The following is an 18,598-nucleotide window of genomic DNA, read 5'->3' as shown; positions in this document are numbered from 1 at the left end:
CTCATAAAACAAAATGTCAACAGTTTTGTGTGAAATGACTTTATCTGAAAGAAAACAAACCATTTACATTGTAGCAGATTTAAAAAGTGCATATATACAATCATTGGAATGCAAACAAATTGTCAATCCCTGAAATAAATTCAAATAAACTATGAAAAATATCTTTCCATTATTCTGAAATTACAAACTAATTTTAAGTGTCCTCATCTCCATTTTGTTCACAAAATTCATATGTGGTAAATATAACCCATAAAAAATTCTGTATATGATTAGCAAAAGTATACAACTTGTACATGCTTACTGGAATAGGTTTGTGACTGATCGAGACCTGATCAATATAAATAGAGCTCCAAATAAATTCAAAGTTCAAAATCTTCAAATCCATACTTTAATATGGCATGGGCCTCAATGCTCATCTTTCTCTCACAAAAACACCCAATAATTCTAATTAAAAAGATTTTTCCCAAATGTTCTTTCAATTTTTTATATGAAATGCTATTACACTCCAGTGTCTTGAGACAAGGATGCTGTTTCTTCAGAAGACAATTTTGAAGACTTTAAGTTTTTACAAATATTTCAATTAAATGACCTGGCTATTGTGACTACCCCCTGAAGGAAAAATGACTAAATCTGAATGTACCCCAAGGTTGCTGACTGTTTTGACAAAATGCATTATTACTTAATTTTCTTCAGAAATGGGTATTTTAATTTATAATATTGAATTATGGGCCCTGGGACCCATGACTTCTAAGATACTGAATCTACACTTAATAAAGAAGCTACCACTTAAGTTTGTCAGGTTTAGCCTAACAGTTCAGAAAATTGTTAACCCCCCCCCCCCCCCCTTCACTTGCCCCATTGGAATAGCCCCCGTCTTCCATCCTTTTGATGCCTTAGGCATGCTTTGTGCCAAGATGAATAAAAATATCCAGTTCTAAAAAGTATTTACCCCAATGAGGTAATTAAATGTAAATGAAATTTTCTTGTCAAACAAACAAGAAAAAAGCCAATTTGATATCATTGCAACTCCTCATCATAAATTTGTCTCTTAGAGACATACAAACTTCAACAGCTATCTAACACAACTGTCATCACAGTAATTAAATCCTGTATAAACTAAACAGCAGATATTGTTCACTAATAATCTGAATAAATTTTAATACAGCATCTTTGGAAATATCATCATGCATACTGCTTCACTGTATAATACCCAATTATTTTTACAAAGGATATATATACAGAATTAGTCTTTACAAACCAGCAAATATCACATGTTTAAAACTATCACACATTGTACCCTTTCATGAAATATATTCATGGAAATTGGGTGAATTGTTCAACATTCAACTGATAATTTGTTAATTATACATGAATACAATCAAACAAAAACATTTGTTAAGCATTAATTAATACTGTCCAGCAAGTAAACCCAGCTTTTGTTTTGTAATTACTGCTATTCTACTGGTGGTAAAATTTATTTGAAAAAGCCCCTATCCCCCCCCCCCCCCCTCAAGATTTCTCTCCCCCCCCCCCCTTCTATAAAAAAAAAAAAAGCACAAAAAAGAAATAGAATTTAAAAAAAAAAAAGATTACTTGTGTATGTTCACTTTGAATCAAAACAATAATTTGATCTTTATCAAGCTGTAAACAATATTTAACAAAGCACATTAAAATCTTTACAAAAAAAAACAACAAACCAAGAGCGTTGACAATAACTACTGAAATGGAGATTAATTGATTGCATTCATTTCCACTAGAGTGTTCCACAGAACATACATTTCCTATGACGTCATCATTAAGCATGGTATATATACATACTGATTTTGTTCATTTCCCCACAATTTACAACTGGATGTAAATTTCTCACTTCATGCAAAACTGAAGGGTCTTTAGAAATTAACACAGAATGCCATGCATATTTCAATTTCTATTGGGCAATATTTTTTGATAAGCTGATTTTATATTTTCCTTTTTAATATAATTATAAGGAATATCAAAAGGATTTTACATGCTAAATATTGAATTCTTACAAAGTCCTTGGGTTTTTGACCGATGGCCGGACAGATGACAAAGCAATTAATCCCCAACAAAAATTATATGAACACATACTGACACATACGCCTGTTTTAACAACTGATATTTTTGTTAACCATTTGACAAACAAAACGTTTTAAATTCTTCTTTCAATAAAAACAATCTACACTATCAGTTCTATTATATCTATACATACTTCATACACAGGATCACATGCACTACCATAAGTATATAGGCAAGCATCAATGTGCAATTTCGTTCTGACAATACACACATATTTGAAGCTAAATATGGGATCTATCCACATACAAAATGCTATATTTCATCAGCAAATTTGATCTGTAATTTTGATATTTGGCACAAAAGATGTTATCTATTCAATGAGTCTAATACATGAATTGCTGAATTACTGTAACTAAAAGTTCCCTCTAGGCAACAAACATAAATAAATTTACTATTAGGAAATCAGATGGAATAGCACATACAATAAAACACGGTTATAGCGAACCTCCAGAGCCAGTGAAAAACAGTTCATTATAACCAAACTTCAATATACAGTAAAACACGGTTATAGTGAACCTCCAGGGCCAGTGAAAAACAGTTCATTATAACCAAACTTCAATATACAGTAAAACACGGTTATAGTGAACCTCCAGGGCCAGTGAAAAACAGTTCATTATAACCAAACTTCATTATACAGCAAAACACATTTATAGTGAATCTCCAGGGCCAGAGAAAAACAGCTCATTTTAACCAAACTTCATTATACAGTAGAACAACGTTATAGCGAATTTCGTTATATCCAATACATTTTTTGTTATTTTCCTCTCATAGGGGGATGACTATCACTTTCCAGTAAGCACAATTTCATTATCAGTGTGTTCATTATAACCATGTTTTACTGTACATTGGGAATTATTCATTTGTTAGTAAATAATCTTAATTCTTGTGGTTTCGATGTAAGGCATAAACAGACCTCAGCACAAAAAAACAAAACAGTACAAAATATGATGAAAAGTGACACATCCTTTTGGGACCGAGTCTATGTGTGGTATAACCACATACAAAAGCATAGCTTAGGGATATCAGCAAACATGTAACAGGAAAATATATGTATTAACTACGTTGTTGCTTTCAAACAATAAACAAAATATTGTAGAATCTACTACTGTAGATATCAATGTGATATGGCAAGCAGCACAAAAGCCCCCCACTTTGTGGGTTTAATTGCTAAGTTTAAGGTCAACAACTCTTTTACAAACTTAAAAAAAATCCCAAACATCAAACTTAATATGTAACCCATAAATATACAGTGTAAGTTCATGCAAAAATTTTCAATTCAAAAGTTGCAGGGATAGCTTAAAAAGTCTGGAAAATTGTCATATCCCAGAAATTTACAAATTTCAACATCCATAACTCTTTCAAAAATAAGTCATGAAAGCCCAACCTTAACCTTGTTTTGTAACCATTTGATAAAAGTTCAAGTATAAATTTTTACTAGCTGCAGGGATAGTCCAGAAAAATGTTGATATATGGACGGATGCACAGGTTGATCACTATAGGGCTCTCAATGCCAATAGGCGAGGACCTAATTATTTTCGAGGACACAAATTTTCATGGTTTGGGAATGATTAGCAAGTTTGTTGGGTGCTAATTTTGTTGATAAAGAGAAAACTTGTCATCCTTTATGGCCGATTGTTTCCTCCTGTCAATGGAAGATTTAAATTGACGGGCAAGTCCATATCGTAAATAACTGCAATAATTATACCTCAACAACAAGAGGCCCATGGGCCACATCGCTCACCTGAGTCACCTTGCCCCATATCTGAAGACTTTCCATATATATTTGCATGTAAAACCTTAGTCCCTATTATGGCCCAAACTACCCTTTGCAAACTTGAATCTACACTATGTCAGAAAGCTTTCATGTAAATGTCAACTTCTTTGGCCCAATGGTTCTTGAGAAGAAGATTTTTAAAGCTTTTTCCTATATTTGTATGTGAAACTTTGACACCCCCCCCCCCCTTGTGGCCCCATCCTACCGCCCCGGGGACCATGATTTGAACAAACTTGAATCTGCACTATGTCAGAAAGTTTTCTTGTAAATATCAGCTTTTCTGACTCAGTGGTTATTGAGAAAAAGATTTTAACTATATATTTGTATGTAAAACTTTGATCCCCCTTGTGGCCCCATCCTACCCCCGGGGGCCATGATTTGAACAAACTTGAATCTGCACATGTCAGAAAGTTTTCTTGTAAATATCAGCTTTTCTGACTCAGTGGTTATTGAGAAAAAGATTTTAACTATATATTTGTATGTAAAACTTTGATCCCCCTTGTGGCCCCATCCTATCCCCGGGGGCCATGATTTGAACAAACTTGAATCTGCACATGTCAGAAAGTTTTCATGTAAAATCAGCTTTTCTGGCTCAGTGGTTCTTGAGAAGAAGATTTTTGCTATATATTTGTATGTAAAACTTTGATCCCCTATTGTGGCACCATCCAACCCCCGGAGCCCATGATTTGAACAAACTTGAATCTGCATTATGTCAGGAAGCTTTCATGTAAATCTCAGCTTTTCTGGCTTAGTGGTTCTTGAGAAGAAGATTTTTAAAGTTTTTCCCTATATATTTGTATGTAAAACTTTGATCCCCCCTTGTGGCCCCATCCTACAACCGGGGGCCATGATTTGAAAAAACTTGAATCTGCAATATGTCAGGAAGCTTTCAGATAAATTTCAGCTCTTCTGGCCAAGTGGTTCTTGAGAAGAAGATTTTTAAATGACCCCACCCTATTTTTGCATTTTTGTGATTATCTCCCCTTTGAAAGGGACATGGCCCTTCATTTGAACAAACTTGAAAGCCCTTCACCCAAGGATGCTTTTGGCCATGTTTGGTTGAAATTGGCCCAGTGGTTCTGGAGAAGAAGTCAAAAATGTGAAAAGTTTAACAGACAGACGAACAGACAGACAGACGACGGACAAAAAGCGATCAGAAAAGCTGAAAGCTCAGGTGAGCTAAAAACTGGTGATTTTACAGTTGTCCTGTATCTGATTTCAGCTAATTCAAAAGACTGAAACTGTTCACTTTACAGCACCTATATCCGATTTTCTAACCAGTTAGATAGACTAAAACTGTGACTTTACAGTACCCTTCTAACTGCTTGATTGACTGAAATTGTCGACTTTACAGCACCTGTAACTGACTTCTACTAATTCTATTGATTTTACAGCACCTATATCCGATTTTCTTACTGCTATTTCAATAGACTGAAATTGAACATTTAGTTAAATATGTTGATCTACTATGTTGACAATGTAACTAGAAATATTTAGTACCTGTATATAAATGAATGAAAGCTCGAGGCAACAACCGTGACAAGTAACCCACAATCTTATTATAGAGGTAACGAACACAAAGATTACCCCCAGTACTTACATCAATGTCACACACCAAAATAAATCTACAATTTCTATCTGCTGTGTTTTAATGCTCCCTTACTGGTTCATACTACAATTGTGAAGGGTCAAACTTATCACTCCGTTAAGTTATAATTCTGTACATATGAGCAGTTTAAACATGCATCTGATAAATAAACAAGTCTTCCAGGAATGCTGCCATATTGCCTAATTCTATATTTACAGACCTATCATTCAGGCACTCAATGCCCTTTACCCAAGACAGAATTCTAAAACCAATGATTGAGCACGCATACATCAAATCTCCGGCAAGGTTACATTGTACATCAAGTTTGTCTAAAGCTAATGGAGAAATTCTGAAATTGAGACAGAATTGAAAGTAGGTAACACGATTCTAAGTGTGGTAAATGAAAGAAAGTATGGCATTTTTCTCCCACACCCCTTGCGATCCACGAACAAATTTCACACTCCTCTGCTGTAGTTACAATTCATCTTCATCCTCTTCAGACAACAGAGCCAGCCGTTTTTCATCTGCATACCTTGACTTGGGGGATTTCTGGAAGCCATTCTTTAATGTGTTGTGATTAGGCTCTCTCTTCAGCCGACCATTAACACTCGCTTTCTGTCTTTTTAATATAGTTTTATCATCTTGGTCTTCATCTAAAATACCTGTAGATTTAAAAAAAAAATTGTGAAGCTTTAAAATTGATATGTTTTTCCACATGATAGATATAAATGCAATACCATGTTGTTTGAATGCCATGCCTTTACTGGTAATCAATGATTATTTCCTCTGGCAGTCTGTGTATAAATTCCAAAGATTTCACTCAATTTCAGATTCATTCATGCTGGAGTATGGACATCAGTCCAAAGTAATCTAATTCTTATCAGTAAATCAGAATATAAAGATACTTCATAAAACAAATTGAATGCTATCAAAATGAAGTCTTCCTGGTAAATCTGACATGGCAAGATCATGAAAATGAAGTGTTACAAAATATGAGTGCCCCCCCCCCCCCCCCCCCCCCCCCAATCTGCCACTGTGATTGCAGAAAAAAGTTATATGTAATAAAAAAAGAGATAATTTTAATAGTGTATCATTTATTGACAATGTCTAGAGAATATGAGAGTAATTAATCATTCCATGCATGTTTAAGATTCCTTACCCGTGATGAGGAGCTCGTAAGGTAAAGGGTCCTCCCCCCTGAGGAGGTATAGAATGGATCGCGAGGGCCACAACAAGTGGAGTAAAATCAAGTAGGAGAGCAAGTCCGCTCCATTAGTTATACCTGCAATACAGCCCAAAGATCAGTTTATAGTCCCATTAACAGGTTAGCAATACAGCAACTAATACAGACAATAATACAGACACTAAACAAGAGGTACTGTGAGCAATGCTCACTAAGAATACCCCCCGCTTACCCCAATCTCCCAAAGGGTGTTGGTAATAGGTGTAAACTACCTCTTTTCTGAGTGTAAAAAAGAAATGGCATGACAAACCGAACCATATAGCTACTTCGATGTCCAGTGCGCTTGACCTTTGACCTTTTGACCCCAAAATCGATAGGGAACATTTTCATCCCATGGGTAATCCATATGTATGATATGGTGACTGTAGGTGGAAAGGATAACGCTTTAGAGCCCGGAAACCATATTGCTACTTCAATGTCCAGTGTGCTTGACCTTTGACCTTTTAACCCCAAAATCGATAGGGAACATCTTCATCCCATGGGTAGTCCATATGTATGATATGGTGACTGTAGGTGGAAAGGATAACGCTTTAGAGCCCGGAAACCATATTGCTACTTCGATGTCCAGTGCGCTTGACCTTTGACCTTTTGACCCCAAAATTGATAGGGAACATCTTCATCCCATGGGTAGTCTATATATATGATATGGTGACTGTAGGTGGAAAGGATAATGCTTTAGAGTCCGGAAACCATCGCGTCTACAGATGGACGGACAGACAGACAGACGGACAACCCGATTCCAGTATACCCCCAAGTTGGGGGGGGGGGTATAATAATACAGACACTAGTACAGACGCTAGTACAGACACTAACACAGACGCTAATACAGACGCTAATACAGACGCTAGTACAGACGCTAATACAGATGCTAATACAGACACTAATACAGACACTAGTACAGACACTAATACAGACACTAGTACAGACACTAATACAGACACTAGTACAGATGCTAATACAGATGCTAATACAGACGCTAATACAGATGCTAATACAGACACTAGTACAGACGCTAATACAGACACTAATACAGATGCTAATACAGACACTAGTACAGACGCTAATACAGACACTAATACAGACGCTAATACAGATGCTAATACAGACACTAATACAGAGGCTAATACAGACACTAATACAGACGCTAATACAGACACTAATACAGATGCTAATACAGACACTAGTACAGACGCTAATACAGACACTAATACAGACACTAGTACAGACGCTAATACAGATGCTAATACAGACACTAGTACAGACACTAATACAGATGCTAGTACAGACACTAATACAGACACCAGTACAGACACTAATACAGACACTAGTACAGACACTAATACAGACACTAGTACAGACACTAATACAGACAGTAATACAGTCACTAATACAGACACTAGTACAGACACTAATACAGACACTAGTACAGACACTAATACAGACACTAGTACAGAGGCTAATACAGACACTAGTACAGAGGCTAATACAGACGCTAATACAGACGCTAGTACAGACATTAGTACAGACACTAGTACAGACGCTAGTACAGATACTAATACAGACACTAGTATAGACACTAATACAGACACTAATACAGACACTAATACAGACACTAGTACAGACACTAGTACAGACCCTAGTACAGATGCTAGTACAGAGGCTAATACAGACACTAGTACAGACACTAGTACAGAGGCTAATACAGACACTAGTACAGACGCTAGTACAGAGGCTAATACAGAGGCTAATACAGACACTAATACAGACACTAGTAGACACTAGTACAGACACTAATACAGACACTAGTACAGACACTAATACAGACACTAGTACAGACACTAATACAGACACTAATACAGACACTAGTACAGAGGCTAATACAGACACTAATACAGACACTAATACAGACGCTAGTACAGACACTAATACAGACACTAGTACAGAGGCTAATACAGACACTAATACAGACACTAGTACAGATAGCTGCAATAATGTAGCCCTCTCTGATTTTTTTTTTTTTTTTTTTTTTTTTTTTTTTTTTTTTTAGGGAGAGGGCTACAACTCCTTAGGATCTCCGTAATGGTGCAAATGCGGGAGTGATTCACTCCCGCAACATTTGCGCTCATTCTAAACATTTCCTGACTTTCTTTACGTAAATAAAATGATATTCTATGTTTCTTAGTCAATATATAAATTTACAACCTGCAACTTTAGATTTGTGAGGCTCTATTCTACCGTTTTCAACAATTTCGATAAATTCCAATTTCTCGATTCATATCTGTGCGCCATGTTTGATGTACTGAAGTTTCAACTTCCGGTTGTCAAGTCATTTGCATATGCCATATAAGGTGGTATTTACATCAATGGACAAGTATGGAGGCGAAAGCTATTTCGTCGGTATTGAGAAGGTTTGAATTCAATATCAAGTTAAAAACCGAACAGCAGAGTGTAAATTCTTTCTGCAACAATATGATTTTCCTTTCTTTGTCGGAATGGCTCGAGTAACTACATTTTCGCGCTGATTGTCAATGTTTAGGCTTTTCATTAGATCCACCTGCGAGATCTCGCGATAACAAGCATGGCGGAGCAGACGAAGAATTTTGCATGCTGTACATTATATTTAATGAAAAACACCTTTATTAGACATGCCCGAGCACAAAGTTGGTACTCCTTTTGGTGTAAACAACATTTGGGACTAAGACACAGAGTTTATTATCGGTTATTCATAAAATTATTTTGCACCATTATGGAGATCCTATGGAATTGTAGCCCTATCCCGAAAACGTCAGAATAAAAAAAATTTGGATAGGGCTACATTATTGCAGCTATAGTACAGACACTAATACAGACACTAGTAGACACTAGTACAGACACTAATACAGACACTAGTACAGAGACTAATACAGACACTAGTAGACACTAGTACAGACACTAATACAGACACTAATACAGACACTAGTACAGAGACTAATACAGACACTAGTACAGACACTAGTACAGAGGCTAATACAGACACTAATACAGACACTAATACAGACACTAGTACAGACACTAATAGACACTAGTACAGACACTAGTACAGACACTAGTACAGACACTAATACAGACACTAGTACAGACACTAATACAGACACTAGTACAGACACTAATACAGACACTAGCACAGAGGCTAATACAGACACTAATACAGACACTAGTACAGAGGCTAATACAGACACTAATACAGACACTAGTACAGACACTAGTACAGACACTAGTACAGACACTAATACAGACACTAGTACAGACACTAGCACAGAGGCTAATACAGACACTAATACAGACGCTAGTACAGACACTAATACAGATGCTAATACAGAGGCTAATACAGATACTAATACAGACACTAATACAGACACTAGTACAGAGGCTAATACAGACACTAATACAGATACTAATACAGACACTAATACAGATGCTAGTACAGACGCTAATACAGATGCTAATACAGACACTAATACAGACACTAGTACAGACACTAGTACAGACGCTAATACAGACACTAATACAGACACTAATACAGACACTAGTACAGACGCTAGTACAGAGGCTAATACAGACACTAATACAGACACTAGTACAGACACTAGCACAGATGCTAATACAGACGCTAGTACAGACACTAATACAGACACTAGTACAGACACTAGTACAGACGCTAATACAGACGCTAATACAGACGCTAGTACAGACACTAATACAGACACTAGTACAGATGCTAGTACAGACACTAATACAAATGCTAATACAGACGCTAATACAGACACTAATACAGACGCTAATACAGACACTAATACAGACGCTAATATAGACACTAATACAGACACTAATTACTTGTTTTTGAAAACTTGGCATAGGATTGAGAAGCATAAGGACTGTTGGTTTCCAACAAAAAGAAGAAGTGGTGATGTAGCAATATTGATATATGTGAAATATCTAAGGATATACAGTTGAACTGCGATATCTCGAATACCATGGATATGTCGAAGTGATTCGGAAGTCCCAACCACGTATTTCTTAAGTGTTTTCCCCTTGATATCTCAAATCCTTGAATATCTCGAAGTTTTTACTCTGCTCCATCGAGTTCAAGATAACGAGGTTTGACAATCAAATTACCTAACTGTAAACAAGTATACTCTTTTAAGTTTTTTGGGGGAAAAAAGGAAATCAGTATAAGACCTATGATGTACCACACTTACACAGCATAATTTTTTTCTTCCACAGAGCGGAGAACTGCGTATTAATGATGACTAAAACTGGAAGATATATAAACCAGACAAGAAAGTAGGCACCAAACTGCTGCAGTAACTGAAGGCGGTCCTCCGCGCATCGACTAGATCGAAAAGTGTGCCGCAGCTCCACGAAAAACCAGATCATGATCACCACCCGGAATCCACAGATTAAATATCCAGGCCACGTCTGCCATTCATCCTTGTTTGAAATGACATCCACCTCAAACTGTAAATGTAAAATTCTCATTTTTTCTCCAATTCTGACACTATCATAAAAATGTTTCTTTCTGATATTCCATTATATATATTTAAGAATCAAATTTCAATTTTGAACTGTGACACTTCACGCCAGCCATCGTTGCAATCCAATTAAGGCCTTTCAAAGGGAAAAGGAGCATACATTTCAGCCATGACTTAATTGCAATGAGGCACGCCAGCATACTTCATGAAGTGCATTAGTGCTTCATGAAAAGTATGCCGACATGAAGTACCGAAGTTCATAACTTCATGTATTTTCAAAAATGAAATTGACCTTTTATCATAATTTACATTCTACTTTCATTTCTGCAGGAATTTCCAGATGTTAAAAAAAGATATACTATCTATCAAGATTCATATGCACATTGTTCACAACTGTAGCACATTCATGAAAAAATGGCTATCATTAAATTTATAAAGATATCAAAGGTAAAAAACATAGGAAAAGTAAATATTCAAACTTATGCCCATTTTTTTCCCACAAGTGTAACATTATATACTAGTGTACAGGAGTCTTCTCTCTTCATTTGATAAAGCATGGTAGACTTTTATATCCTTACACTTTCTTTGAATCCATGATTTCAAAACTTATAGGACAAGAAACAGATTCATCTGCTGATATCGATATCAAAATTTTTACTTGATAGACATGCAGTCAAGTTTTATGGAAAGTGATTCCTGGCGGAATATATGCTACATACATTGTAGATCAATATATGGATAACAGACAAAGGTTTATAGGCTTTGTGACTGATCAGTGTGACACTCTAAATCCTACAAATTCATGTCATCAGAAATAGCACACAGTGACATTTCAAGGGTAGATAACTCTTATCTTTCAGTGTGTGTTTTGAGGTGCATACATTCTACCTGCCTTGTGTCCTGATAAGAAACCACTTCAAAGACCAGGATTTATTAATGGAATTTTCAAGTACCAGACAAATCATGAAAAATGAACTGGGATTAGATTTATTCCTCTAATGGAGTGAGGTTTTAATTGCAATATACTGATTAATGAACTTAAAAAATGTTAAATAAACACTGTCAAGAAACCATACATAGTGTAAATTTTCACAATAGAGAATATATAGCAAAGCATTGGTCTTCAGCCACCACTGATCAAATGGAGATCATAAATTCAGTCTCCAGAACAATTGTCAGAGGTATTAAGACATAAATCATACCAGTTTGATAATCTTAGTCTCTAACAGCACACACCTGACAGGTGAACTCCAGTGTTAGCAATACAGCATGTCTCTAACAGCACACCTGACAGGTGAACTCCAGTGTTAGCAATAAAGCATGTCTCTAACAGCACACACCTGACAGGTGAACTCCAGTGTTAGCAATAAAGCATGTCTCTAACAGCACACCTGACAGGTGAACTCCAGTGTTAGCAATAAAGCATGTCTCTAACAGTACACACCTGACAGGTGAACTCCAGTGTTAGCAATAAAGCATGTCTACTAACAGCACACCTGACAGGTGAACTCCAGTGTTAGCAATAAAGCATGTCTCTAACAGTACACACCTGATAGGTGAACTCCAGCGTTAGCAATAAAGCATGTCTCTAACAGCACACACCTGACAGGTGAACTCCAGTGTTAGCAATACAGCATGTCTCTAACAGCACACACCTGACAGGTGAACTCCAGTGTTAGCAATACAGCATGTCTCTAACAGCACACCTGACAGGTGAACTCCAGTGTTAGCAATAAAGCATGTCTCTAACAGCACACCTGACAGGTGAACTCCAGTGTTAGCAATACAGCATGTCTCTAACAGCACACACCTGACAGGTGAACTCCAGTGTTAGCAATACAGCATGTCTCTAACAGCACACACCTGACAGGTGAACTCTAGTGTTAGCAATAAAGCATGTCTCTAACAGCACACCTGACAGGTGAACTCCAGTGTTAGCAATAAAGCATGTCTCTAACAGCACACCTGACAGGTGAACTCCAGTGTTAGCAATAAAGCATGTCTCTAACAGCACACACCTGACAGGTGAACTCTAGTGTTAGCAATAAAGCATGTCTCTAACAGCACACACCTGACAGGTGAACTCCAGTGTTAGCAATAAAGCATGTCTCTAACAGCACACACCTGACAGGTGAACTCCAGTGTTAGCAATACAGCATGTCTACTAACCATTCTATACCATCTAATTAAGAACTATGCATTTATAAATTTTTCTTTAACACCCGGGTTTAGATGTCTCTTATAAATACTAAAATGCCTCCTTAAGCAGAGCAGGGTGTCTACTTGCAATGTAAGCATATCAGGATATCCACTCAAACAATCAGGACACACTTAAAAGCTTGAAAATCAATAGCAACTGAGATCTTTATGCAAAGTAGTAGCATTCCTGAAAATTCAGTAGAAATCACTCAAATCAGAGTTGTTTTTTTTAAAGAAACCCTGCATATAAGAGTGAACCAACAAACCCTTAGACATACAAAATGCACAAATACAATACCTCCCTACCCCCCTCATAACTCTGTTGTGAGAGGATAAACATGTAAAAAATATCTTTGTGACTTACCAGGTTCCAGAAGAAGAGAATGCAGTTCAGCAGCGTGTAGACCCCCCACAGAGTGAACACTACACTCCTCCCTCGGATATTCTGCTGTGTAATCATCCACCCTTTGGCAAGAAGCAGCAGGCTGAGCATGAAGAGACACTGCGATATCGTATCTATGGCATTGCCTAAAACGGCAATCCAGTACACCCCAACACCATTGGCTGCAAACACTGCCACGTGAATAAAATTACACAAAATTCCAAATGCTTCTATGCATATGATGGTTAATAAAAACTTTGTCAATGAATGCTTCTGTTTTGAATAGACATAGAACCAAAATGGAATTAAAACTATGTAGACCCCAAGGAAACCTAGGAAGGTCTCAAATATATCATGTTCCTCGAACGAAAACTGATGTTCTACGGGGTTCCACTTCTTGTAAATGGGGTCACCATTGACCAACCAGATGTCATAATCGACTGTGATGTCCTCATTGGTGCTGACCCAAGAACAATTTTTTTGGGTTGTGTTTCTGTAGCAGGCAACAAGACTCATATACCAATATCTAAAACAGAAATAACAAATGTCACTCAATTTCATTATTTTTACACATGAATTTATCTCTTCACGACAAAGCTTCATGTCTGTGTATATGGGCTCATACTTGTGTTATCAATTTACTCAGCATTAACAAGATGTGTTTGTGAAACACTGATGCCCCCAGATTACAACAAAGTGGAACCAGGTCAAAGATCAATGTTAAGGTCAAAGATTTTGGTGTCAATGGAAAGGTTTTGCCACAAGAAATACATATACCAAATATGAAAGTTCTACTTCTTATGGTGTAAAAGATGTGACCAAGGTTGAAGGTTTCTGCCACAGACAGACAAGCCAAGAACTTTATTCGGGGGTCATAAAACACTCAACAACAACGCATTATCTCAATTTAAGCCATGATTTCTGGGGGCCACTTCTGTTCCTTCATGAAAAGGGAGAGGATCACACATTTTTGCACATGGTTTGCAGAGATATTGACCATGATGGTAACTTACCCTTTCCAATTTAAACTCATCTATCATAAGTCTTTTATCATTTTTCACAAAGCATTACAAGTACCAGTCACTGGTCGCATGTAAGCCTAGCAGTGCTTGCTATGTAACAAGAAGACTGATTCTCAATTCCAGTACCGAATAAAACCTGACATTTAATAGGTCCTTTATCAAGCACCTTGTGTAAGAAAGTGCAAGTAACATGTTTTTTGGATATGACCTAAATAAGGATCTGTGTCATAGTAGGTGTTGGCACAATTAAAAAAATCCTCACTGCCGGCCATGCACCATGCATAGGTCAAAATTTGTGGCACTTCACATACAGCTGATGATGTTTCTACATGAGTGAAAATTTCTAAAATGGGATGAAACAATATGCAAACAGACATGTACCAGTTAATGTCTTCAATACATGATGAGCAGTTGCCTGCAAAGAGCAAAATCAAGATTACTGTTTCTTTAAAAAAAATAATACATTTGTGTATTTGCCTATTTTTTTTAAAATCACTGACAGGTGTAAAAAGCTGCCCACTCAAACAGACACAATGCAGAAAAAACATTACCCTGGCCGAGTCACTATACTTCACTTACTCTGCGTCACTAATAATTTTCTCTTTTCAATTTAAATCCAATGAATGGTTTAGTGACATTACACTGATTGATGACACGTTCACAGATGTGTTAACAATGAAAAGAAAATCGAATGTAATTATTTTCACACTCTATGCCTCTGTGACTTTTTCTCGACATCTGTGTAGCAGCAAAAAGTCCACATTGGTCAATACTTTCCTTACCTTTGTATAATTCATTAAGTTGATTATTATCATGATCACAACAACTTAATCTCCCCACAAAACAATCCACATCCTTTGTTTTATACGCTGTTTCAAAATTTGACTCCAAAATCAAACCGTTTGACTGTCTATACTACTACTTACTACACAGGGTTGGGCGGTCAAAACCGCTCCCGGTTTTAACCGTCCCGGTCAATACTCCCCAAGTGGTCAATACTGGTCAATTGTGATTTAAACTGTCCATTTTCCTATTTTTGTACATTTCTTGCAAAGATAAAGATAAATTAAGTCTTTTCATTATATGGATCAATTGTTGGTTAATATTTTTCATTAGATAATCAAATGTAATTTCATAAGTTTAATATATTTGGTTTGCTGAAACTGACTGAAATATCTTCAATACCAACCAGAGGGTCACAGTTCTATAGCATAGCTTGACGATTGGAGACAGACCTCTTAATACATGTACCTGGACAGATTAAGAATAAAAGGTAGCTGGACATTACCTGAGCACAGGAAGCAGAGTGGACAGGTGTTAATAAGCATAGGCTGGGACCAGAGATGACCAGTGTGTCTGTTATTGTTATGAAAACATCACCAACACACCTCCTCAAATGTTTATTCAACAGTTAAAATAAAGATTGATGAAACAATACTTATATAGGTAGTTCTTGTTAAGCTAAGGAATTTGAACAGAAACTTTTACATCTTCCCTAATTCAACAGTGTCATTTGTACATTATTTATTTAATATTATGACTTATAAGTATATTATAAAGTGATCGTGCATGTTATGAATTACAGTATTTACCATAATGGTCACTTAAACATTTAAAATAAATAACACAGACTATAATGACCAAATAATCTTCAATCGACCAGTATTAACCAGTATTGACTGGTTTTAACCAGTATTGACCACTGGCCCAGTCAATACTCATATTGACCACTTTTTTGCCAACCCTGTTACTACATGCCGTGCACCATTTCATATTTTACCTTCTCAACGCTGGAGAGTTCCGATATACTACTTCATGACAATTTGTACTATGATTGAAAATAGAGAACTTACTGGTTGACAATTACTTTGTACAAAGCATTTAAGCATAAAAATTAAAAGCAATAAAAAGAAAACTCTGTAATATTTAATCAATCTATTTGAAGGCATCCTAAACTATCGGAACTCTTCAGTGTTGAGAAGGTAAAATATGAAATGGTGGCCGTTTGCAATGGCTTCGAAAATAGCCAACTTGAATTACTGTGGGATTTACACCTTGTAAAGGTAAGAAATGCATGTTTCCTTGTGATAGGAAGTTAATAGGATGTCTAAGGCAAAAAGTTGAAGCGGACAAGAAATTCAATTTAACCCATTTTAATCGCAACAAGCGGCCGAAGCTCAGGCAAGATTTCCCGAATCACTTTATGTGACACTGGTCTGAGATTCGGCAGAGGCGTCAGTCCAAATATCCAGCCTCGACGAATCTCGCTGAGATTAAGGGTTCTCAAGATATTGAGTGGACATTATATTTTTTTGTCCAGAGTAAATTAACCCTTGACCTTTGACATTTTGACCTGAAAAACAATAGGGATCCTCTTCTACTCATAACCAACCCACATATGAAATATCTTTATCAAGATATTGAGCAGACAACATGTGGTCTACCGACTGACCGACCTACAGGTGCAAACCAATTTGCCCCTCTTCTTTGAAGGGGGGCATAAAAAACTATGCTAAGTTCTTATTGTAAAAGATGTTATATAATCAATAAAATCATAATTCTCTCAGTATATCTCTACTCAGTTGTAAAATAACTAAAACAGTCCCAGGTAATTAACTTCATGCATGAATGCAGAAACCAAACAGTGGAAATGAAATATTGTTGCAAGTGTACATTTTCATGAAATGAACATCTTTTCTTGGTATTTATCACTATTTATCTGGACATAAGCTGCAAATGAGAATATGTTTATAGAAATTGCCCTTTGTGAGTTGATATGTTTAATAAAAATGTATACCTACAGCATGTACAGTCAGTATATTGTATCGAATTTTGAAACACTTTATAATACTTGGACTGCATACAGAAAATTAGCATTGTAACATTGTGTGTTAAAAATTTTAACACAGGATGCTTGTAAAATACATTGTTATTTAAAAAATTAAATAATTCAATTAATTGGTATAAATTATGTTGTTCTACATATTTACATTACCATACATCAAGTTTATCTATGAACGGAGTATTAGAAATCATAACAAAACCTATTTCATCAAATTCATGCTCTCTTTAGCTCTTTCATAAAGAAAATATTCATAAATTGATGTATAAAAGGTTGGTGAATTACATTGTAACAGGATATCATACCTTGGTATTTGTTTATCCATTATTTTATAGGTAAATTGATAGTTTGGCACAACATTTGATGGTGTATCTTCATCCTCACAAAGTTCGCCTTTAGGGCATGGGACTCGACGAAGGTAATCCTTTGTCCCATCTGTTTTGCAGTCTTTATCATATGCCACCTCCTCGATCGTTTTAAACATGGATTTACATATGTCATTTTTATGCTGTTTGTTCGATTTACTAGTAGCGTTTCCATAAAAATGTGAAAAGTATTCACTGTCCACAACAACTAGTGTCAGTGACTTTGATGAATTGCTGTTTGTTGTGATATTTCCGTAAAAAAATCCTTGAGTTGCATCTGCGTTTTTCAAGTCAGTTTTCTGTACACCAAATTTTGACAAAAACAAAAGAAAATTACTGGATGACCATGTCCCTTGATGTCTCTCTGAGTGTACGTACATAAAACAATGGAGACAATAAACATAAAACCAAACTTTCCATCTCAAAAAGTAAGAGAGTACACCCATTTCTCAAACTTAAGCTTAATTTCTCCGTTGTTTCCACCCCCTCAAACTGCCGTCTCCATGTTGAAACAAATCATCACTTCCGGGCTGCTAAATTCAATAATTCGTTCGAACATAATGTCGGATTTCGGT

General features: G+C 36.3%; 2 protein-coding genes across 3 annotated transcripts in view; one reads left to right on the top strand and one right to left on the bottom strand.

The window, feature by feature from the left end:
- Positions 1-14,062, top strand: part of LOC125650669 (tight junction-associated protein 1-like) — a 27,268-nt gene extending 13,206 nt beyond the window's left edge. Inside the window, exons 9-10 of one of the 2 annotated variants that reach the window (XR_008803346.1) lie at positions 10,966-11,207; positions 13,780-14,062. The gene's annotated coding sequence lies outside the window, so the exon portion shown is untranslated. The remainder of the gene's footprint in view (positions 1-10,965; positions 11,208-13,779) is intronic. The other variant, XR_008803347.1, reaches the window with a different exon arrangement.
- LOC125650664 (uncharacterized) lies at positions 1,544-18,598 on the bottom strand. Its single transcript, XM_048879125.2, has 5 exons — positions 17,964-18,598; positions 13,777-14,320; positions 10,941-11,199; positions 6,619-6,741; positions 1,544-6,121 (listed from the first exon to the last, which is right to left on the bottom strand). The coding sequence occupies exons 1-5, from the start codon at positions 18,467-18,469 to the stop codon at positions 5,934-5,936; spliced, it is 1,620 nt and encodes a 539-aa protein (XP_048735082.1). The 5' UTR covers positions 18,470-18,598; the 3' UTR covers positions 1,544-5,933.

This window comes from Ostrea edulis, chromosome 5, assembly GCF_947568905.1.
Source record: "Ostrea edulis chromosome 5, xbOstEdul1.1, whole genome shotgun sequence".
Classification (NCBI taxonomy): Eukaryota; Metazoa; Mollusca; class Bivalvia; order Ostreida; family Ostreidae; genus Ostrea; species Ostrea edulis.
This window is presented reverse-complemented; position numbering and strand designations above follow the sequence as displayed.

Excerpts from the sequence above, each read along its gene's own strand:
- LOC125650664 (XM_048879125.2), bottom strand. The coding sequence starts at position 18,469 with ATGGGTGTACTCTCTTACTTTTTGAGATGGAAAGTTTGGTTTTATGTT. Across the intron at positions 6,742-10,940 it reads GAAGAAAAAAATTATGCTGT|GTATAACTAATGGAGCGGAC; the intron begins GTAAGTGTGGTA and ends GCTGTATTGCAG. Across the intron at positions 6,122-6,618 it reads TTACGAGCTCCTCATCACGG|GTATTTTAGATGAAGACCAA; the intron begins GTAAGGAATCTT and ends TTAAATCTACAG.